This window comes from Tachysurus fulvidraco, chromosome 14, assembly GCF_022655615.1.
Source record: "Tachysurus fulvidraco isolate hzauxx_2018 chromosome 14, HZAU_PFXX_2.0, whole genome shotgun sequence".
Classification (NCBI taxonomy): domain Eukaryota; kingdom Metazoa; phylum Chordata; class Actinopteri; order Siluriformes; family Bagridae; genus Tachysurus; species Tachysurus fulvidraco.
This window is the reverse complement of record NC_062531.1, coordinates 9,924,498-9,949,482: the sequence shown is the minus strand read 5'-3', so window position 1 is coordinate 9,949,482 and position 24,985 is coordinate 9,924,498. Positions and strand designations below refer to the sequence as shown.

The window sequence follows — 24,985 nt, the reverse complement described above, 5'->3', positions numbered from 1 at the left end:
CACATTCCCTTTATTTTTGCTCATTTTTCAAGTTCTAACCTTTGGTCCATTTCTTTCTGCAGTTCTCTACTAAGCTCGTCAATCCTCTGTTGAAGTTTCTTGCGTCTCTGTTCTGGAGGCAGGTGGCTGAGATCTTCGAGGTTTGGAGCCTAGGAAGACGGAACTTTGTGGTTAGCCACTGACATGTTTAGACACGTGCTCGAACACCTTCATGCAGCCTCAGCGAGCATTATGTAATGAAAACAAATCCCAAAAGAAGTGTCCTTCATCAGAGTTCCACAGGACCGTTTACTGTTTCAAGGAGCAGTTTGTTATTTTTAAAAATGCTCTGCTTTTTAAGTGCACCGAATTTGCCCTAGCCCAAAGAACTTCATGAAGGACATCTGAGAGAAAAAAGGGGGTTGTAAAACAGGAAGAGCTCTAATCCCAGCTACCTCTACAGCACTTCACACTAAAGTGCTGCTGTACTCACCAGCTTTACTGACCACTGAGCAGTTGTGGTTAGACCAGGCAATTCACAAAAACACAAAAACACACAATAACACAAGTAGTTCATGAGCGTTGGTCAATACTGTGGCTCCAAGTAGGGCTTTAGACATTAACTAACAGCACCGCATCATGCTGATGCAGCAGCTGGGGCTGAAACTCAGCACAAAGATCATGCTATAAAGGTTCCGCTGGGTAAGTTGTAGTTAACAAAGCAAGCACAGAACAGCATTGTTAGTGCTATAATGGTAGTCCACACACATTCTCCACAGATTACAGACCATTATTGACCATCTTCTTTAAGCAGCAAGGCTTTGGGTGCGCATCCAGGAAATAACCTAAGCTCAGAGCTAAGTGGGGTGCCACAAAGACATTTTGTTGTCTGTAATCAGCTGTTAATCACAAATCTGCTGAAGACCAGTATCTACAGGTCATAAAGAACAGTTGCTTACAGAGAACAAGACAAATTGCAGCTAGATGTCATTGCAAAACCCCCTGCAAACACTGAATTCACCAGCTTGACTAGGAAAAGCAGGCATACACAAACCAGCTGCAGCCCAATAAACAGGACAGTCCAGAATCTTAAGCCTTGTCCTGCCCCATAGTGTAGTATCAACTTCCTCTGATCTAATTTTAACACTCTAAATGGGCTAAGACCCACCAAACCAACAATGAAGAACTGCTTTACCAAGGTCATCTGATGATTACTTCCTGTCATCTTAACATCGCCCTGTGAAACAGTGTACATGGTAAAGATACATCGCCATGGAGGGAATAAGCTAAAATTAGTTCAAGAAAAATGACTCTGTACAGAAACCAAAACACACACACACACACACAGACACACACACACACAGCCTAAGTGCCTTCCTCACACATCTGTGAATGTGTTTATACAACTTGAAATTTAGCCTAAATACCTCACATATGACTAGCTTCAGCAACCTAACAGAAGCACATAGAACATAAAGCACACAGGGAACAGACAACTTTGCTAACTCCACATTCAACACAACAATCAGTCAGAGTTGTCGGGGGAACGACTCACGGCAGCAGTCAGAGAGACACTGCAAAAACTTCAGCCGATCATCAGTCAGCGACATTTTATGGCCATCAGTCAGCTTTTTGGGCAAGTCGTGGCCTAATGGTTAGAGAGTCTGACTCGTAATCCTAAGGTTGTGGGTTCGAGTCTCGGGCCGGCCACGACTGAGGTGCCCTTGAGCAAGGCACTGAACCCCCCAACTGCTCCCCGGGCGCCGCAGCATAAATGGCTGCCCACTGCTCCGGGTGTGTGTTCAGGGTGTGTGTGTATTCACTGCTGTGTGTGTGCACACTTTGGATGGGTCAAATGCAGAGAATGAATTCTGAGTATGGGTCACCGTACTTATCCGTATGTCATGTCATGTCACGTCATGTCATTAACATTATCTGCATTTTGCAGTTATTCAGAGCAACTTACTTTTTTTTTTCTAATTTTAATACAACTGAGCATTAAGGGCTCAGCAGTGGACGCTTGGTGGACCTGGGATCCCTGACCTTTCTAAACACTGGTCCAATGCCTTAAACACTAAGCTACCACATGCCCCTACAGCTTGGTGTATCAAAGGCCTTAGTAACTATAATAAAATCTTCACCCCAAACCTGCCGTTTCCATAAGCTTAAAATTGCAGGAATATAAACAGTCAAAAACGCTGCGAAAACACACAGATGCACACAAAAGCACGCAGGTGTACATACAAGCGCCAGCAGCTCTTACCCCTCTCTTTAGACCCCGGAACGTAGGGATCTTGGATGTAACCGTTCTCATTTCATTGAGACAGTAAGTTATTCGCTCAGTGGGAAATTTAGAAGACTGAAAATGGGCAGAAAGGGCACTAGGAACGGGTGGGGGAGGGGCAGGAGGGGGAAGCTGGGGCAAAAAAAAACAAAACAAAACACCAATAGTCAAAAAAAAAACAAAAAAAACAATGCAAGCAAATGAACTGAAATAAAAAAGTCTGCTGTTTCATCAGCTACATCACTAAGTATGTGTTTAGACAACTAACAAATGAAGGGCATTATTACAATTACATTTACGGCATTTGGCAGATGATTACATGATTAATGGCTACAAGGTTAAAAAAACAATGCATAGTAAAATTGACCTTGGTCAAGCAATCATGTAACACACACACCCCCCCCTCCCCAAACTTACTTAAATGAATGAAAATATAAAAGCCCTGCTAACATGTCAGTGTGAGGCCCAAGTCCACAAATAACAAGTTAATGATTAACCGCATGTCAAAACCTTTACTGCCCTGGCAGGTTAAAGTCTTGTCCTGGCTTGTAAGACTTTGCTTATGTAACCTGCTCTAAAAGCATGTGCACTTGATTTAAAAACATCATACCAACAGCTAGACAGCCATTTCTGAATTTTCAAGTTAGCCAGGTGTGTGTGTTAGCATGCCCATGGGATTCTGCATTCATGCCTGTGTGCAAGTCTTACCTTGGGCTTTTTCCCAAACAACCAGAGTTTGTTCTTTGCTTTTCCGATCGTGTGCTTGGGGTCAGGTTTGCCTGGGTCGTTTTTGGGAGTACCGATAGTACCGTCCGACCCTGTGCGCTGGATGTTCTGACTGAAATCCTCGAAGGGAAAGTCAGTCGGTGGCTCGAATCCGGACTTAAATGACTCTACCACGATTAAGGAGTCCTGAGTGAAAAAAGAGATTAGGTTAAAATACTCAAAACAAGTGTGAGATTGTGAGGGAAAAATGGCATTTGTCTAAAATAAGATGAAAATATCGGATTCCTATACAGTATAGGCATTAGGTAATGCGCCATGTTACTGTGTAAACAGGTGCCTGATAATGCAGTCACAGAGGTGTGGTTTCCCACAAAATCATGTGATCATAAATGCAGCCTTTCTTGAGAACAACATAAAGCCCTCGGGAAAGGATGAGCTACTCTTATGAACATAACAGCAAACACGCCATCGTTACTCAAATGTTCCTCCGTGAACGGTACAGGGAAGCGGTCCAGTCTGTGGGTGGAGGGATAGAATCAGAATGAAACTGAGCCAATTAAAAAAAGAGCGACAGGCTGAAGACTTAAAGAGCATCATGGGAAGGATTGTGCAATGCTGGCTACGATGCTGAGCTACCTCCCTATCCCAAACCCTGCTTCTCACCATGTTTATCATACCTCGACTACTCCTTCCCAGAAATGATTCAAGACCAGCAGAAACATCACTGAACAACTGAGACACAAAGAAAACCAAATGTCCCGACTGATAGAACAGCATGTTCTTACTAAAGACGTAAAGAGAAACAGAATTTTACTGTTCAAATGCAACTCTAATTGTCTGTTTACCAATAATAATCAAAAAGGATTTTTTTTAGCATCCAATGTTTAGGTTCTGTTGCTGAGTTTCATAAACTGCTTTGTCTGATGACCCGAGGACGAAAAACATGTCCAGGTCAAATTTAGCTCAGTTTGTTAACACATTTTTTTAAATAAATTAAACATGTGAGTAAATTTAATGCAAATTAAATGATAATATTTGGTTCACTGTGCCCCTAGCTTTGCCTTTCCAACTGAGGATGCATCTTTGTAATGTTTTTCCCAGGTAAGAATTTGTGTATAAACAATCTGGCTGGTTATTTGCAGTGGAAATATACATCACTGTGGTACATCACTGTAGTACATCACTGCACACCTTGCGCTCGTCCACATTTTTGGCGGCGGTCACCATGCCTTCTAAACACTTGGAAATGATTGGGATGACTTTCCTCTCCACCTCGGCAAAGCTCCGGTACGTCTCTCCTAGCTTCACCGTCCGACGCTCATCCATGTCCTGCATGTTCTGCAAAAGAACAGTATACACACACATTAAACACATTGAGCTTTTCTCTAGTCCTACTCTAAAAGCACTATATTTCCTTTTATGCAATTCAGTGAAATACAATACAACAGGAGAGTGAAGAGTTACCTTGAAGATCTGTGGGATGGCCACATTAAAGTGCTTCCACTGTTCAGCGTTGAAGTTCTGCAGCTGAGCTGCATACTCATTCTTACTCTCGTCTGCCATGTGGGTTCTTAAATACAGCTGGGACTTGGCCTGGAAAAGAAGCACTTCCTTCAAACTGTGCTAGCATAATAATACGAATAAATATAGACAAGGAGGGGAAAAAGTGTCAGAAAATAAATAATTTAAAAAAAACGCAGGCCAGTCTGCATGACAGAAACAAAATGCTATAAACTTTTTAAAAGGTTACAACTGCACTTTTAACAAGCAGTGATATGAGCAAAAATTGTGTGACTAACCCATGATGACTGGCAGCCTCTTGCTTACCTTCTCCACCTCAGACTTTGTGGCATTGATGTCGTTGTCTAACCTCTCAAAGAGCATCTGGGATTTCTCTGCTTCTCTGCACTCTCGCTCAAACTTCTTCTTGCTCTGCCACATTTACCAGAGACAGTCCACATGCACAGAGACACATTTCAGGTTAGTGAAGGTGAAACATGATTCAATTCCACAGGAAGTAACAGTCACTGCTCACTGATGCCTCACTCAGCACCCTGCTTTTCACATCAGCAACGACTCCCTCTCAAAAGACGACAAGGGTCCGGTGTAGTAGTTTTATAGATATAGGAGATTATCAGTAAACAATCAAGACAAACAAAGGAGGAAATGTGGTTAAAAAAAATAATTTTTTTTGCAGTTTGTCAGAACATCTGTGTTTAATTTCAGGACAGTGCAACAGAATACCTAAGGCATTACAACATGGCCACTGTGGATGCGAGATTCAGCTGTTGCTGGCTTGCACTTGCACTAGCCATAAAGCTGCAAAAACAATCCAGTTTGACTACAGCATACATTAACTGCTGTGTACGCGGTGTTCTGTGTGTCATGCAGGAAAGAGAATGTGTGAGGAAGTGTGTCCAAGATGTCCTTGTGTTAGAGACAGACAAACTATCATATGTGGACTTTACACAGATGTATATTGAATATCTTGCAGGCTCTGTCAATCACACACACGCGCACACACACAGACACACACACAGAGACACACACACACAGACTCACACAGACACACACAGAGACACACACAGAGACACACACACAAAGATTTAATACTCACATTGTCCATCTGTTTCCAACACTGCTCCAAACACTGCTGAGCTTTCCGTCCCTCCTGGAGGTGCTGCACAGCACAGCACAAACACACACACACACACACACACACACACACACACAAACACAACACACTGTTTAATACCATCCACCAGCTTCTTATGACAACTCCTACACCTCTTATAAAAAATTGGATGGGAATTTGTGCTTGAGGAAAAACAATGTACACAAAACTGATGCATTGTGCAGGAACAATTTTACATGTATTATTTATAGTAGCATTTGGGCTTAACCCAGTGTGTGTTGGCAGCATTTCGAATTTCTTCTCAGGTGGTTTTCACACTGGCTATGCTCACTGTGGTGTAAAGCCTTGATCTGGTTTCAGACTCACTTTCCTCTACTGAACCACGGTGCACTTGCGCTCATTTTCCACCACAAACCGAACTCAGACATCCTCTTATAGCTAGTCTCAGGTTCAGTTCCACGGTGCGCTTCTTTCGCATTACCTGCTTTTCAAGCGAACGGTGCTCTGTTTCGGACTAAACTGCCAGTGTGAAATCCCCCTGTTAATTTCCCCTCGAGTTTCATGGTCTGACTTGACAAAACATCCCGAAAGTTACAAGGACGAAATTAATCAAGGCTAATCTCTATCCTGGATAATAATCTGTTAATAATATGAATGACTGGAATGAAAAATCTTTATCTAAACAGATTCAGACAAATCCGAGTAAAAAAGTAGGTTTAATGTCCTTTTAATAACCTATTATGTAGAAAAGTAACCTTTGTGCCTGAATGCTTTCACTACCGAGAACGGAAGTGTTAGTTTTGTTGTTATGTGCATTTGAAACCTGATGCTCTCCAAATGCAATCAAACGGTCCTGTAAGCAAACACAGCTCATGTTACATATTTTTTTAACGTGTGTGTCGATAAACCTAGATTTCTTTTGTTATTCCCAGTTCGGATGTCTGAAGTCGGACACAAAACTACAAAAACTGAAATTTGTTTTTCCAAGTAGTTTAGAAAGTGGTTTATTTTATTTTTAAGTGGACGTGTAAATCCATACGTTAATAGCATTGAAAACTACACGAAAGAGCAGGTTGATTAAATAAATAAATAAATAAATAAATAAATAAATAAATACATAAATAAATAAATAAATAAATAGCAGGAAGACGAATTACCATTTCAATCATCAAAGAATCCCACAGTATACAGCTGTTTCCCATCTTTCCTATTGGGAAATCAGAAACATTCCCAGTTGGCCCTTGGAACGTTCATGAACGTAGCGCAATCTTTTCACACAGCACTTAAATGTTCTTTTTTTTAAAACGGTCGGTATAAAGGGCTACATGCTGGATATGTAAAGCAATAGTTTGTGGAAACACAGCTACGGACACAAAACGATATAGAACTGTTTCGAGCAGTTTTTTCTATTCTTTCCCCGTTTTATTTCATTATAGTTGTTCAATACTATGACTTTTCCAGACTACTGATAAAATGTACTGTAGCTTTTGTCCCATTAGTGTCGCTGTAGTTCAGTGCTGTATTGTTTCCGTTGATGCAGTCCAGATATTGATCAGTGTTTGTTGCTACACGGGCGTTAATATTTTTCTAGCACGAAGATCACGTAAGTGTTCGTTCACGTAACCTTCCATGTCACTGCTGAAGCAACAAGTATACTATGAAAACTGTCAGTTTACATGACATATGCAAGTAAGGCGAGCTGTAAAGCTCATAGCACCTGCTAGGTGGCAAAAACCAACAGTACTCACATGTTTCCTCTCAGCTTTCAGGTCCTGCGAGTATCTTAGCAGCTCACCATACACCCTGTGGCCCATCTCCTCGGCAACGACCTCTCGCTGACCCGCATAGTCATTCAGCTCGTTCAAGATGGAGTAGAATGACAAGCATGATGTAAACCTGGGAAGCAGTAACGCACGCGAGGTCAGTCACTCAGCAGTTTCATCAGAAAGATATTAAAAGCTCAGGCATTTAATTACAGCACTTGTAATCAGCGGAGTGTGCTGCATTGTTGCACCAACGATTCGCCATAGTAAAAGAAATACTTCTGTGTACACTGATTTTTTACAAAACAACTGGAGGAAAGACTAGAGGGAGTTTTCCAGTGAATGCACTTAGAACAATGAGAGGGACTTTACTCACTGACTTGAAACACATCATATACTCACACCTCAACTACACACTGCACCACACACACACACACACACACACACACACACACACACACACACACACACACACACACACACACACACACACACAAACAATCATTTCACTAATGAGGGCTTACACACAATGTGTTCACAAACCATCTGATGCAAATCCCCATATGCTCCAAATGTTACTGGGTTCAAAGGCAGATGGACAGGTACACATGCACACACACACACACACACACACACACACACAAAGACAAAATACACACAAACTGACAAAAGCACAGATGGACATACTGTATACCCAGGGACATGTACGCAAAGCAACAGAACAAACCCCAACACAAAAGGTACGACAAACTCACAGATACTTGTACATAGAGACAGATTTGCACAAACACAAATACCAACACACTAAGCCACACATAAAGGCAGTCAAATATCAGACACACATGCATACATTGATAAGAGAGACAGACACACAACATACCCCAACAATAATACATACGTGTACATACACCTCGAAAAACATGCAGCGATACACACACACACACACACACACACACCAAGAGAGACAAACCGACCCAATATATAATATTTTTTACTATTATTCAATATTTAATATTATTACTATTAAGACAGGGAGCCGCACAAGCAGAATTATTGCAGTATCTGCTCTTAAGGACTGGAGTCTGTTGATGTTGACTGAACGCCAGGGATAATAGCATGACCTACTCACTTTATTAAATGCCCCCCACACACACACTGCAGGGAGGAAGACATTTTTGAAGGCGTGTGTATGCTTTATCAAAATCAAGCTTTGTTAATATCCCTCCCACTCCAGTAGTTCGAGATGGAAGGCTCTAAAGACAGGAGCGCCGCACGTTTAATGATGCACGGCTAATGGAATTTATTAGGGCAAAAGGGAGGCTAGTGAAATGACAGCTAGCCGATACTCCCTGTCCTGTCTACTGCAGAGATCTGAGCTCTGGCACACGGCTCACTGACAGACTACCGCGTGGCCTCCCGTGAACAATTTGTTGGTGGTTACAGAAGTGGCACAGGCCATGTGACAGGCAACACTGAGGATGACAGCTCTTTTCTTCTTTCTTTGTTTTCACAGTGCTTCAAGCTTCATAGTACAAACTATCTAACTGTGAAATTTGAAGGAATCCATGTCCTGAGTTCACACAGAAAATCTACATTCTGTGCTTGCACTATTTACACTATTTACTGTAGAGCGTCAAATGATGATGGGTTCCCTTCTGAGTCTGGTTCCTCTCAAGGTTTCATCATTTTATCATCTCAGGGAGTTTTTCCTTGCCACCGTCGCCACCGGCTTGCTCATTAGGGATGGGGATAGATATATGGTATTTTAAAAGTTAATCTTTTTTAAATTCATTTTAAAACTTCAATTGTATATATTCAACTATTTATTTTTATTCTTATCTATCTATCTATCTATCTATCTATCTATCTATCTATCTATCTATCTATTTATTTATTTATTTCTCTCCTGTTTCCATACTTCTGTAAAGCTGCTTTGAGACAATGGGAATTTGTTAAAAGCGCTATACAAATAAACTGAATTGAATTGCTTGAAAAGTGCAGTGCAAAAGATTTCCTTAGAAACTATAAAAATCACAGCAAAGACCTTAATAACTGGAATGTTCCTTTTTAAAGGGACAAAATAATTATGCTTGTTATGTCAGTGTGTGTGTGTGTGTGTGTGTGTGTGTGTGTGTGTGTGTGTGTGTGTGTGTGTGTGTGTGTGTGGATTCACAGACCTGGGCTCATCATCTTTGGAGCGCTTAGGGCAGTACTTCTTCACCAGGCTCCTGTTGGACAACAGCAAACATCAAAAACATACCATGTGTATGATAAAAGAAATGAAAGTAAACAGTGAGAGTGTTAAACTAGGTCAAAGTCAAGAGGGAAGCCCAACACTATGTTAATTTCTCCTCCCTTTGTCCCACTTCTTCCTAATAATTTGAGAAGGGACAGAATTCTAATAAATACAAGCTCTTGAGGGAAGCGAGTCTGCTACGTATGTTCCTCTCTTGAGGGATAGTGAGAGTTGTTGTGCGAGTATGTGTGTGTGTGTGTGTGTGTGTGTGTGTGTGTGTGTAGGGGGAGTTCTGCGAGTTCTCTTCCCCCAATTAAATGTCGAACTGTACTTTTGTTAAACAAACTTCCTCTAATTCACTGTTCACCGTGAGTACTTCTCTCTAAAGAGCTCACCTACACTGATTACACTGACAAGGAACGCAACACTTCCTCACATACATGGGAGTCTGTGTATGAGGTGTGACAGCAGAATCCCAAACTGTTAAAAGATAACGTGATTCCAAACAAGATATACACCGGTCAGCCAGAACATCCTGCGAAGGTTTCCCAAGTGCCGCCAAACCATCTGTGACCAGTCGAGATGTGGGCTCCACAAGAGCTCTGAAGTTGTGCTGTGGTAACTGGCACCAAGTAGTTAGCACTAGATCCTTTAAGATGATGATCATTTAAGATGTGAAGATGTGCAGTGGGATCTCCATCATCTGGATGGACAAACGAATCCCTCGGATCGAGATTGCGGAATTTGGAAGCTAAATCAACACTGGATTCTTTGTCACGTTCCTTTAACCATTGCTGAACAGGTTTTGCAATGTTCCACTGAAAGAGGCCACTGACACTAAGGAATTACGCTGTCATGAAGGTGTGCACCGGTGTTTAGGTAGGTGGTACATGTCAAAGTAACATCTACATGAATGTCAAGACCCAAAGTTTCTTATCAGAACATTGCCCAAAGCATCATACTGCCTCTTGGTGCTATCTCTTCCCCAGATAAGTGCCATACACAAACATGGCTGCCCACGTGATTTAAAAGAAAACATGATAGCAGGCTAACTTCTCCCACTGCTCCATGCTTCAGTTCTTATATCCATGTCTTAGGTGCTTTTGGCAGACGACGGGTTAGTTAGCATTAATTTTTTCAGCTGTTTATGCTACCGTGGTTATTCTGTGGCTATTATGGCCACAAGTATGTGGCCACCTTACCATCATGGCCGTATTTGCTTGATGAACATCCGATTCCAGATTTAGTTCACCTTTTAAGATATATTCTCCACTATTCAGAAAATCCACCATCTGCTGGATATTGACAAGTGGCTTGGGGGATTTGCCCGTTCAGATACACAAGCCTTAGTGAGGTCAGGTATTGATCCGGGGTGAGGAGGTCTGGCATGTAGTCAGCGTCATCCCAAAGGTGTGCAGCAGGGCTGAGGACTTCCACTCCAACCTTGGAAATTGGCCAACAACCATGTGCCATGTCTTGATGGACCTTAAGGCACTATCATGTCGAGCCTCTTAGTTCTAATGAAAAGAAATCTTTGTTTGCTGTAGAAATAAGAAACCCTATAGAATACTATGCTTAGAAATGTGAGACAACAGTTTCCAGGGTCGGGGTTCGATTCTCGCCTCCGCCTTGTGTGTGCGCGGAGTCTGCATGTTCACCCCGTGCCTCTGGGGTTTCCTTCAGGTATTCTGGTTTCCTCCCCCGGTCCAAAGACATGCATGGTAGGTTGATTGGCATCTCTGGAAAATTGTGTGTGAGTGAATGAGAGTGTGTGTGCCCTGCGATGGGTTGGCACTCCATCCAGGGTGTATCCTGCCTTGATGCCCAAAGACACCTGAGATAAGCACAGGCTCCCTCGTGACCCGAGGTAGTTCGGATAAGTGGTAGAAAATGAGTGAGTGAGTGAGTTAGTTTGGCAAAGGCCAAAATAAATGTGAGATTATGTTTGGCCTTGTCAATGTTTGCGGTTATCTAAATGTTCCTGATTCTGTAAAGCCTGTCTGTTGTCCATATATGCAAAATAATCAGTCTCGTAAAAAATAGTTTTACTGAAAGCCAGATCGCTGGTGTGTAAAGCAGCAATAACACATTTTCATTTGTGAAACCAAACAGGAATTAGGGTTTTTTCCCCCTCTTGTCTGGATATCTGTTGAACCCATTTGTCTGCAAGGCAGTTATGAATAAAAACTAATATCACAGACACAACTAAGTCCACCCCTGACTGTCCACATTATTAGTCACACTTTCCTTGTTGGTCCACAACTAGACTAGAGGGCAGCCAGAGGCTTTTCATTTCCCTTGTGTAATTTGTGTGCAGTGCACTTTAGCCAGTCAGGGTCAGATAAAAGGTGTGCTGTTTGTTCAATATACATGGCTGAGATATAGGTTAGGAATCATCTACAGACTGTGTGTATATAAGTCATGGTACTTCATTGCAGCCCAACATGTCCACATATTAAATTTCATTCTAGGTACAAATTAATAATTGGTGTCTGTGTGAATACTATTAGTCCAAGTATACAAATGCAAATTCCCTGCTATAAATAACCTCTCCTCTGGGAATATGATCGAGTGCCCCTTAGCTGGGCGCGAGTTCATATCCGGCATCGTCTTTAATACGTGCCTCTGATCGGACGTATAATGACGCGCGTGTTTTTCCACAGTACGACTATCCAAACGTTAGGAGGGCTGAGAGGCCGCTCTGCTGCTGTATCCAGGCAACAGTGGAAATCCGAGAGGGAGGGCAAGAGGCCTTACTTCCATAAAAGCAAAGCAAAGAGGAGGGGAATGGTGAGAAGAGATAGGGAAGGCCACAGCTGCAGCTCTACTGGCCTCCTGGAGCAAATTGCTGCATGTGATTGATTCTTTGATTTTTTCCTCGAGTGCACATCTTACTCTCTCTGCGACAAAGCATTTGAGTTTGATCTGCAAACACCTCTGGTTATTAGCTTCTCGGGTTGATCAAGCATTTATGTAATTTAAATACATTTCAAATATTAAATATATTAAAGTTTTATTTCAGGTTTCTGGATTTCTGCCTCTTGGAGAAAACCGCTACTGTGAGCTAAGCATTGTGCCTCATGGGCTGTGCTGAGCTCAATAACACTGCGGATTATATAATCACACTATCTAGAGGCTGGCTTCCCTGTTTGATCCTGGCTCCTCTCAAGGTTTCAGGGAGTTTTTCCTTACCGTAGTCGTTTCTGCCTTATTCATAGGCGATGAAGAAATGCCTACTGTATTTTTTTTACCTTTGGCCTTATATATTGTTGTAAGTGCTGTACGAATAAAACCGATCTGAACTGATAAATTCCTAAGCTGTAATAATACATTCAGCATGAAATCAGAAAACAGAACTAATGTTGTAGGGTGTCAGCTATTACACAAAAGACCTTGATGAAGGTTAAAGCTTTCTCTCCATCTTCTGTACGTCAGTGTGTTGCTTACACATGTTTGCTGAGTGATTTTAGAAGCTGGTCATGGGCCTCTGTGTGCGATTTCAAGGCTGATTAACACAAGATATCCGGCTCAAAGATAACTGAAGGGGACATACCTCACTGTTTTCATGCCTGCACTATTATTTTAAACCACATCAGAAATTTGAGGCCGGGTTTTTGGTTGTGTTTCTGGTTGTGATGTAGCTCAAATCTGAGCCAGTGTGTTGAAATTATCAATCAATTCAAATGGGACTGAAAGAGCTTGTTTGTTTTTTTTTTCTTTGCCATTGTGCATATTTTTCCACAATGTCAACAATGTTGGCCCCCCCCCCCCCCCCTTACAAAGTGTAGCATGTTGAAATGTGTGTCAGACAGATATAAAGACCAGAAACAAACATTGCACAGTGTACTGCAGGAAAGTGACCGGCTGGAACTTTAAATCAGAGAGCCTGCATTTTCAAGAGCTCTAAAAATAACATTGCTACAGGCATAATAATGACTAGCCATCATAACTAACATCATAATTAAAAAGCATTTAAAGAATAGGGATGCAAACATGAATTAAGATGCAAGGACACGATTATTATTGTATGCACTAGTGCACATTCGAGCCTGTGTGTCCCATGTGATGAGGCTGGGCTATTATAAGAACACTTACCGCAACTGTTTTGCATAGTTTTGCTCTATCTCCAGCCTTTCCTTCACAAACTTTGCATAGCGCTCCAGGAAGTCGATGCCCCATTGTGTGTGCTTGTCGAGGTTCTCAAACTGGTCCTGTGGGAGGAAGTGCGAGAACAGTCGGGCATTGAGTGGTGAGCAGCAGACGAGGGAGCGCAGTCTGTCACGGGCCTGCTTTATATAGATCATTAAGACAAGATATATAAAAAACAATAAATAAATGTGATGGTGTGGTTTGATGATCACTGATGATTTTTTGTTGGATGCCTGCAGATTGTGAACTGCTGCCAGCTAACCTCTGCCATACAATACCAGATCCAAATGAAAGGAAGTTCCACCTAATTGAATTTAGATCTGCTTACACGGAATGCTCACGAGTCTGTGAGAGGTATTTCTGACATTACGAATGCTAATGCAATTTTGACTTGGGTGTAATGGATGTCTGACGTCACCTGATCGCACACGGCTAGAGTGGAATTTTCAGAAAATGAACGGTTTCCCCCCTCTCTCTACATACAAGCCGTTGCTATCCTTAGTAAAGATTACATTACTGTGCCAAAGCAGAAGAATGATGTCAGCCTGGGTAAGACTGGCAACACATTAAAAGGGGGGGGGGGGGGGGGTGTTTATAACCTGCAACAGCGGTGTGCCAAATTTTTATACTAACCCACAAAGGAATTAATAGAGAAACCTTATGTACTGCCAATGAGAGAGAGAGAGAGAGAGAGAGAGAGAGAGAGAGAGAGAGAGAGAGAGAGAGAGAGAGAGAGAGGAGACTTTAACTATAAACCTGTCTGTTCAAACCAGGAGCGAGTAAAAGGAGCCACAGGCCATGGAGTTCTGGCCTACGTCCAGCCTGGGACAGTCAAGCCTGGGCTTTGTGAGGAGTAGAGTATGGGGGAGGAGGCGAGATGAGCATGATACAGAAAGTAACAAAGGATGAAAGGAGGAATGAACTAAAGAAAAGAGTGAGCAGAGATAAAGATGCTCATAAGAGCAAGTCCGTTTCCTCAGATGAGGAGACGAGAGATGAGAGTGGACAGGAAAGGAAAGGAGAGAAAAGGAAAGGAAAGAAGAGATGCAGAGAAGGGAAGTGTGTGCTCTACAAGACCAGCTCTCCTCCCTCGCAGTCCTGGCACTGTATCGGTGTGACACACTGAGGCAGAACAGATTCAGCACACTACTTCATCAGGAAAACAACAAAATAGGCTTTTCTCGAAGGAGCATGGATAACGACACTAATGAGGCAGAACATCATCCACAGGATCCGTAGCTAGATTATAACAGGAATATTCAGAAATACAGAAGGCTGCTTTTGTTTGCCAAATGCACTATGAAAAAAACAACAGCAGCAAAATCAGGCAAGAATAAATAGATAGATAGATAGATAGATAGATAGATAGATAGATAGATAGATAGATAGATAGATAGATAGATAGATAGATAGATAGATAGATAGATAGATAGATAGATAGATAGATAGATAGATAGATAGATAGATAGATAGATAGATAGATAGATAGATAGATAGATAGATAGATAGATAGATAGATGACCAATAGCCATCACAATAACATAAGCATTGAAATGTTCAGCCAACAGACAGTTTACGTTGACAGTAAAATCAGTATAACTGCTATCTAACCTTCACTGCAAGTAATGCCATCAGCCTAATGTTTTTTTTTACTCTGTCAATCATTCCTTTTCGCTTGACATAAGAATGCATGCATTTGACGCTTAAACAGACAAACAATAAGATACTGCTTCTGTCTCTACTCCACTAGCTAGTATTCAAGTCATCAGCCCAAGTTGCAGATGAAACCAGATTCAGTCTGACGTCCATGTAGCTCAGTGTATCTTCCAATAATATTACATGAAGATCAATTTATAGGAGTAATGCACAATACCAAACTTGTATCTCTGTTCTTTGCTTCCCTCTTTTATTAGCCCAACCATGAGAACTGTATCCTACTCCTATCATCCTGAAGCACCTACTACCTCTTATAGTCTTGGACTGCGGACTAGTTTACACGCAGTAGTCACCTGACTCCAGTCAACACTTGACGGGTGATGTCCTAATTCTTAACCTTATCTCCACAAAGTGACTTCATCTAGTCTATCTTGGGGAGGTTTCCATTACAATTCCTTTTGGTTTATTCATTTAAATTGGTTTAACGGATATTCAGTGTATGAGTATTATGTAATATTTGCATAAGAGAGATGGAGTCCAGGTTAAGCACAAAGTCAGAGAGTGAGACCGTGATAAGAAATTTCAGTCGTCTCTTCACTACTACCTTTAGCAAATACCTTCTTATTTGTTATACATTACTCAGGTGTTCAGCTATGCCATTTCACAAGGTGCACACACCAATGTGTCTACTCTCAACCTGTGATTATGGCTGTGAGTCATGTTCTCTGGTAAACATAAATTAAAACTGTGATGAACACTTCAGAACGGGGCCCGAGGATTAAGACACATTCCGTGGGTGGACGGTGATGTATTCTTAGTTGGTGATGCTTGTCGTGAGTGGATGTGCTGTATGTATGACAGCGGTGCATTGGCTGTACATGTGTGTGTGTACCGAGGGTTTAGGACAGTTTATTATCCTCAGTTGAGTAGGCAGTCAGCACTTGCAAGGTACAACGTCTGACGGAAATCACTTTAGCAGAAGAATTCACTCAAGTGGGAAAACAGCTCTCTTACAGCCATCTGGGTAGGTTTAACCATCATTTAACTTATGAATGCACACACACAGACACGCACATGCACACACACCCAAAAAAACACTGAGCTTAATGCATTGCATCACCAAAGTCAACATGAACCTGTAAAGCTTGTGGACTTCTCCACCCTGTAATGCACCTGCTCCCACTACTGAGTTTCAGGTTCATGGTGACCTGAGTGCAGCCGGCATACAGGTATTAGTCGAACTTATATCACGGTAATGAGCAGAATGAGGTTACCCTGAAGGACTGACTAGTTTTTGGATTCAGTCGTGTCAGAGTTTAAAGAATGGGAGCAGCCTGCTTTCCACACTTCTGCAAGCTCTCCCGGCTAACAGAGAGGAACAAAATCTCTCAGTGCCAGCGAGAACAGGTTTCAATCACCAGCCACTATTATAGGAACTGTTTAAAAAGACCAGGCAATGTTTCTTAAAAAGTTTTATTAAGCTTGTGTGTACTGTAGCCTGGCAGGAACGGTATCCAGTGTGGCCTTCTGCAGTTGTAGCCGGTGTACCTCAAAATTTGAAATTTTGTGCATTCTGAGAATCTTTTCTGCTCACCACAGATGTAAAGAGTGGTTACGAGTGTATTATAACAACATCTAAGCCTATTTGACTTCACTGAATGTTGTTAACACATTGTAGCATTGAAATTTTCGTGAGTGTTTGATATCTTAATCAGAGTTTTAAGCATCTATCTTTATCACAGAACATGCCATTACTTTGTCATGTGGATCCAACAATCCTGCTTATTTTAGCTCACACTTACTTCTAACTAACTGTACAACCCATCGCTGTGTCTCAGGGTTTCTATGGGGCTTGAGGTCATCTGGATCCAGTTCCTCTTGACCTTTCTTATCATCACTGTGATTCTAACTGCACGCTGGACGGTTTTATACCATTTAAGCTTTGCGACACATGATTAGCTAACTGGAGAATTTCAGGAATTATAAATTCACTAGATAAAATGGCCAGAGTGTGTATACCTAGAATTTAAGCAGATCAAGGAGTTTAACTTCTGTTTTGTTAAGAACACACAAGACATTAAGGTAGCAGACCTCGAATATTCCTGGCTTTTTTCCTTGCACTGACACATCTGTTCAGCTCATCAGCCAATTATCCAGCCTGGCAGGAGCTGAGTCACTAAAACACGAACACTCAACGACATCAAACCTAAGCGGAGGTGGTGATGAAATCCCTCAGGTCAGGGGTTTGGGGGGGGGGGGGGGGTTGCTTTATAAATATCGGGCTATAAGATTGACCGTGTTTTATAGTAATTTTGCAGACAGATAAAAGTATTTTGTGGGAAATGTGTTTGCAGTGGTGGTAAGAGTCTTTACAGTCAGTGGCATTAAGTGGCAGTGCTCCCATAGAGATGCCTGTGACTGAATTCACTCTATCCATAAAATGAAGACTGTAGCATTTAAACACTAAGAGAAATATCTTTCCCAGGCCAAACATTTCTGACATCCTGACACTCGTAAAATGTGCGAATCGCAAATCTGTGGTTCACACACGATGTAATCCGACTGGTCGGACTGATTTATTTCGAGGTCAATTGATACCAAATGCTCTCGGTCAATCCTAGAAATCACATGAGAAATCCTGGCTCTTTGTTCACGAGTGTGAACAAAAGAAAAAGATTTCATTTCTGCCCTGGCACCATTTCGACAGACAGGCATTCTCCGTGTCTGCAGTTCCACTGCTTAGGTCACCTTTTTCTCAAAATGTTTGACATTCATGAATAATTAATGCAACGTATGACTTCTTCGATGACGGAGGTGTGTGTGGTTGCTGGGTGACATGACCAGCCTTGATGCCAGTGCTTGGATCTCGGCTTACTGTCACCTGATCGGGAACTCATTCTGGAGTGCCACAGACCCCTGCTGTGCTGAATTCATGAGACAAAATCCGGCGACAGGAACAGGGTCATGTTTCAGTAGCCAGGATGCCCACGAGAGTGCACAGTCTAGAGCAGAGACACTACACTTGGCTTCTGGAAAATGTTTAGCTCAATCCACAAACTATCTGTAAACTGCAGAGAGATACAATGTCTGACCCTTCAAATGTATTAGTTTGCTATTTTCCTCCCAGAGACGGCCTTGTCTCTCCCTCATCGAGTCACTCTTGTCTTGTTTGCTTGCAACAAGCTCTGGTAGAATCATTCCTGTGGTTTGTACACTAAATCTCATTTTGCACAATTTCCACTTACACAGCTCAAAACATTATGGTGAACATGATTACACCATGTTGTGGAATCCGCCAGGCTATAAAAATATTATATTATTGTTTCCTGTACAGTGTCTCATTAATTTCTCCAGTGTTCAGCTAAAAAAAACCCACTCTCCTCGGCTTGAACACACTTGTGTTTTGATGGCAGATAAGCTAAATCAGCTGTTAGGGGAAAGATCAGGAAGTATATTACATTACATTAACAGCATTTAGCAGACACCCTTATCCAGAGTGACTTACAACTGAGCAATTGAGGGTTAAGGGCCTTGCTCAAGGGCCCAGCAGTGGCAGCTTGGTCCTGGGGTACGAACCCATGACCTTCCGATCAGTAGTCCAACACTTTAACCACCGAGCTACCACATCCCTTATATAACCATTAGCTTGGCACTTACTATCACCAGAAATAAAGTCTCGCAAGCAGACGTTAGCAGGACCATAATGATCAGAAGGGGTAAAAAAGTATTATACAGTCTCAGCATGAACTAGTGCTGCATACACTTGTATATTTTCCAGGGATCAACATAACGAGAAAGGCTTCAACAAAACAACACTGTGAATGGAGCATATAAATAAACCGTGTGGTGGTGTGTTTGTGATCGAGGATCCGCATGATTTCAGGAATTCCGTCCGGCCAAATTTCAATGCTTGCACTGAACTTAATTTAAACAAGTTTCTAATCGAATTGAATATGTAGAGCCAGCGTACTATTAACGTGAGCCTATTACGTTGTGAAATCTCACAAGGACCCACAAATACTGAATTAATGTATTCAAATAAAAACAGAAATTATAAAACAGCGTTATAGGTTAGAGTCTCGGCTCGGTTGAGATTTCTGCGTTTGATTACTCAGGTAATCTAAGAAAACAAACTGTTAATGTTACTCAGTCCAATCACGCTGAATTTGTGTTGTGTAGATAGACAATCTTAAGGAGAACGAAGAGATAGTTAGGCATTATTCTACACTGCTAGTCACTCCTGTTTGTTTTTTGCTGCTTGTAGGTCGGCACACATCAGCCAGTAAAACTTGACATCGGCCGTATCTGAGTCGCCATCTTCTGAACAGAATTCTTCAGGCAGAATGATGACAGGAAGTGAGGTCAAACAAGGAGCAGCAGGATCAAAGTCTTTCTGGGATCCACATCCATGATTCAAGACAAAGGATAATATGAGTCATGACAGTTCATGTCGTGGGCAAATCTGCAGCAGCAGGGTCACAGGGAATGCTGGCACACGCGATTCAGCGTTCAGCACTGCACAGGCGGCTTCAGGAGAGAAGCACAATCGGAGCTAGCGGTGATGTCGAGTGGAATTAAGACATACAGACATGCCTCATCTGGCGAGCACAGCAGAGGCCAGGGAGGGAAATGTTGCGGTGCCGGAATCGGTGGGATCGTCAAAGGAAGAGCCTGAGGCGAGGTGAAAAGTCAACATGAGTCCTGACAACACATTCTCGATTCAGCAGCTCGGCGTGGTGATGCAACGAGCAAGACTGCCTTTCCCTTCGTTTCAGTTTACACAGCGTAGTAAAAATCGCGTGTGACGTAGACATTAGTCCACTTACTCGCCACGAGGGAGGAGTTAATTACTTGAGCATCTGAATATCCAGAGCTACTTGTTGTGAAATTTGAAAGACATGCCTAACTTTCAGAACAAATATGCAGCACGCTGAAATGTCAGCACAAACAGGTTTTTCCTGTCTCATGCACTCGTTTTCTTAACCTCTGTCTTTTCTCCCGTTTCCTCTAAAGGATGACAAAAGCTTGAGCTTGTTTTTGTTTTGAGATTTAGTTACATGCCTCTAAATCAAAAGACTCCAAAAATAAAAACATTAATGAGCCGTACTGCTTCAGTCTTGCATTAAAGCACGCCTACTAACAATAGAGAACTCGTACCTGTGCCACGAAGAGTAATAACAATGTTCTACTGAAAGTGGCCTTACAGTGTGTCGAACATTTCTAGATTTTCTACTGATTTTCTTAAAGTCTATGCGGTCTACTCTTGCTTTTTTTTTTTAACTAAAATGTATACACAGCCTCAAAATAAAAAACAAGAAGTGCAATAAATATTAGGATAAACCATCCAAGCTGAATATTCTTAGTGGATCTTGACTTGTTGCCGCTGTGTATTCAATCAAAATACTGCCAAGTTTGAAAATAAGTGTTAAATCAGCATTAAAGGGACTCGATTAAAGACGGCTAATTACAGAATTATGCAAATGAACAAAAAAATTCCATTGTGGTGGAAATTACATCAGTGGAACTTTAGACAAAGTTTTTCATGACATAATATGAAGGCTGACTGCTCAGCTGGATGCCCGAGCTCAGACTGCTGAAATGTACAGACAAATATATCATAAATCTGTGACTTCTTTTCAGCTGCGAATCAGAATAATACTAAGGGAAAATCCCCACAAAAGCAATACCCTTCCAGCACTACTGTATGTTCCTCCTTATTTTAAATCTTTATATACATTTTTATGAAATAAATTACAATTATATAAATATTTTAAAAAACGTATCGCACTTTAGGACAATATTTTTGGTAACCAAAACAAACAAACAAACAAACAGAACTGAAACCAGAAAAGTTTCAGCCTATTAGCTCAGTTCTGCAATTTGAGGTGCTCTAAATCAGCCTCATCATTTTGTCAAGCCTGAGGTTAAATAAGCTTTACTCTCACCCTGTCGATCTTAGCCAAGGGGGGAAAAAATTAAGGGTGGAATTCTCCTTCAAGAACTAGACAAGGTTTGGGTTTCTCAGACCATTTCCCCCCCCCTCCAAAGTTAAACCTACACGGAAAGGCATTTGGTTTTCCATCCAAAAGCTTAAAAAATGAAAAATAAATTTTAAAAAAAAGTGGGTTGTCCTCACACTGCATGAGAAAACTGACTCAGCGGCAGAAAATATCCACAAAAGATCTTACTGAAATACACTCCTGAGGCTGAAAAAGAAACGGGAAATGGTACGAAAAGGACATGATGAGTGGATAAACACTAGCTTGTGGTCTTTCATACAGTACTTAGTTCCAAGCGGAATTAGGTGGTGCAGGAAAAAGCAAGGATATCGTCGTGTTGTCCGGTTTCACTCACGTGCACACAACAACTCAGAACCTACTGACTCCATCACACAAACACAGCTGCCTGTGAGGACTCCCATCTTCCCTTGCTGTTTAAAAGACAGTGATTTGTGTACTGAAACAGAAACCGCAACATGGTTTGAAAACGAAAACGTGGCTGATTAAAAAGTGTAGCAATTGCTGAAGCAGGAAAAGCAGCATTAGGGGTGCAACAGGGAACCTCGGACGTGTTTATGGTCATAGGGCATGTTTGGAGTGCAAACGCTTCTGCTGAGGTTGTTCAACCGATTACAGCATGGGTCATAAAACAAGGATTGTTTTGTGACGATAAGAACGTCACGTCCTTGAACATCTACTTCAAGAACAAAGGCAGTCTTTCTACGCCCGGTAAAGGAAAAAAATGTTTCCTGGGTGACAATAAGGAAACGTTATCTTCCTCAATCCACTGGCTGAAGCCACACATTAGTTGTTTTCTGCACTAATATTTCCCGTGTTCCGCTGAAATGATTATATTGTTAATAAACTTTACTTGGATCTCACGTGAGCAGCATTTCCACCCCATAGCTCCAGTTTCAGATCACGTTCTTCCAGGGTTTCCTCCAGGTTCTCTTTTGTCCTTCCCAACCCCATGAGCATTTTAAAAGCCCATGAGCTCTGGGGTGTGTGCGTGTGTGTGTCCATGAAGCCGGGGTGTATCCTCTGTGTATTCCCTTCTCTAATGTTCCCAGGATAAATCAATTACCAAAGATGGATAAATGAACAAACTGTAAGATGTGAGGGAACATTTCACTGGAAAGAAAGGAAGTCTGTCTCCATCTTTCCTAGATCTATTTGCTGACTAAACCTAAACTGTGATCAGTAATTAAATGTTCCATCTAATAAACAAGCCAATGTAGTGCTCCTAAGCTCTTATGATAAACAGAAAAAAAAGACAGTGTGGAGACTCGACTGCCACAGAGACATCTATAATTACTGCATGGCAACGTTAGAAGATTGCAGGAAAATGTTCAGGCTGTGTTTTTCAGCCCTATAAACGGTCCTGTTGGCAGAGCTTGTGGTCTTTAGTTGTAGCAGAGAGAGACCGGCCCCTTATGCCATCTGTCCTGGACATGGTGAGGTCATGATTGTTGCTGAGCCAGAGCATGGCTGAGAGGCGCGTGGGTTCTTCACCCTGAGGAGCACGAGAGGGAGGAGTCGGATGGAATTAAGGCACAGAGCAGCACAGAAGCAGTCCTGTTTCCAAAGTTTAATCTTTAACTGTACGGGGCACTTAGGCACTCTGTGAGGAGTAGAGCGTGATCATCTTCAATCATCTTCTGTTGTAAAGATAGTAGCATTTATACTCTAGTTAGAGTAGCAAGTACAGTAGTCTCTCTCTCACACACACACACACACACACACACACACACACACACACACACACACACACACACACACACACACACACGCACAGGAACAGAGACATGGACAGAGGCAAAGTAAAGAAACACATACACAGCCATCAACAGAAAGATGAACACACACACGCGCACACACTCTACACAGAGATATTCTCTCTCATGCAGCACAGCACATCAGCAGTAGATAATAGTGTCAGATTACTGCATCAGTTAGAAATTGTTATCACCATCAAACCCACAACCTAATTTAACATCAGCTTTCCCAAATAGGGGCTGAGCTTATAAAACTGCGTAGAATCGTCTGGGCCATTAGCGTAAGATGGCTGTAGATCAAGATGATGACACTAACAGTAATAACAGCGGATGGTAATGTGAGCTGAACACACTCAGGTGCGGCTTCTACCACAATGGGCTTTAGGATAACTGCCAGGGTTATGGAGCTCACATGGAGTGTTACTGCTCTGCTCCTACACCTGCTGCTTGAACCCCTGCCGAGTTTCACAGGGAATTTCACAAGGAATGCTTTCTCCACAGCATTAGAGTCATTGGGACTGAATTATTTGATCCTGACTTAGTTATTCCAAGGTTTATACATGATCAGAGCTTGCAAAGCACTTCTAGGGTGTCAATAGGACCACTGTTCAGGTGATCATGCTGACATCAATCTATCTCTACACTCACTGACCATTATAAAAGGAACACGTGGAAATCATACAAATCAAACAAATATGATCAGCTGGATTGATCTGTCCTGAAGGCTCTAACAAATACTCTTCACAACCGTGCTGAGCAGAAAAGCATCTCAGAATCTGTTGAACCTTGAGGCAGATGCAATACAACAGCAAATGATCACATCAGGTTCATCCAAGACCAGGAATCTGAGGTTACACCATGTTGGACAATTACAGACTAGAAAAATATCCCTCCTCATAAGTAGATCTTTATCAAATACTGGCATCTCGTGGCTGATACTAATGTGAAATGCTGGAATTGTTTGCGGTATCTAAAACAAATTGGTAAAAAAAAGTAGTTATTTCAGAATTTAATCACCGTGGAAATCTACATTCCTCTACTGACACTACTCTGTACAAGATTTGGTCAAGATTCTATAAGATCTGGTCCAATTTCACATGTGCTCTTAGATTAGATAGATACACAAATGAGCATCTGTAAATTTATATGCATGATATGGTAAAAACATGGTTAAAAAAAACGAGTTGTGAGAAAAAACCTGGATCGCTGAGCATGTGTCGAGCGGCTGAGAGTGAAGTTAGTTTGCTCGTTTGGTCTCATCCTTTCATTTGTTAATAATAAAGCGAGTGGGCGGGAAAAATTCACCAAACACAAACACACATAAAATGAGTGATAAGCAAACTAATGGTCCATTACCAGATGCATGCGTCAGAGTTAAATTCTCTCTCTCTCTCTCACACACACACACACACACACACACACACACACACACACACACACACACACACACACCTGCCATACTACTTTGATCAACTTCCACAATTTGAACTTTCCTTCTTCTGATTGATCGTTTGCAAAATAATGACCAGCCCATTCAACTTTCTGCCCACATTCCTTCAAGTGATTAAGCCAAATGAGAGTGTACAGCTCAGTGAACGCCAAACTCCACTCATCTCCAGCACCGAGCCACCTCATTTCCTCCATCTCGTTCTGCAAGTGTGAGCAACGCGAGACTCATCCCTCTCCCACATCTCCTCAGGGACTTTCCATGTGACTCTTCTGACTAATATGTGCTATTTAAACAGGGATTAACAATTAAGTACACATTTGGGTTGAATGTACA

The 24,985-nt window shown here is 41.9% G+C and overlaps 1 protein-coding gene across 4 annotated transcripts in view; it reads right to left on the bottom strand.

Moving 5' to 3' along the window:
- fnbp1l (formin binding protein 1-like) overlaps positions 1 to 24,985 on the bottom strand; it is a 42,066-nt gene that overhangs the window by 4,346 nt on the left and 12,735 nt on the right. For 2 of the 4 annotated variants that reach the window (XM_027166528.2, XM_027166529.2), the window contains exons 2-12: positions 13,719 to 13,834; positions 9,565 to 9,615; positions 7,373 to 7,520; positions 5,607 to 5,669; positions 4,817 to 4,921; positions 4,454 to 4,582; positions 4,181 to 4,327; positions 2,972 to 3,175; positions 2,243 to 2,395; positions 1,175 to 1,216; positions 40 to 149 (exon numbers count right to left, since the gene is read on the bottom strand). In XM_027166528.2, coding sequence (XP_027022329.1) covers positions 40 to 149; positions 1,175 to 1,216; positions 2,243 to 2,395; positions 2,972 to 3,175; positions 4,181 to 4,327; positions 4,454 to 4,582; positions 4,817 to 4,921; positions 5,607 to 5,669; positions 7,373 to 7,520; positions 9,565 to 9,615; positions 13,719 to 13,834 — 1,268 coding nt within the window. The remainder of the gene's footprint in view (positions 1 to 39; positions 150 to 1,174; positions 1,217 to 2,242; positions 2,396 to 2,971; positions 3,176 to 4,180; positions 4,328 to 4,453; positions 4,583 to 4,816; positions 4,922 to 5,606; positions 5,670 to 7,372; positions 7,521 to 9,564; positions 9,616 to 13,718; positions 13,835 to 24,985) is intronic. The other 2 variants (XM_027166530.2, XM_027166532.2) reach the window with 2 other exon arrangements.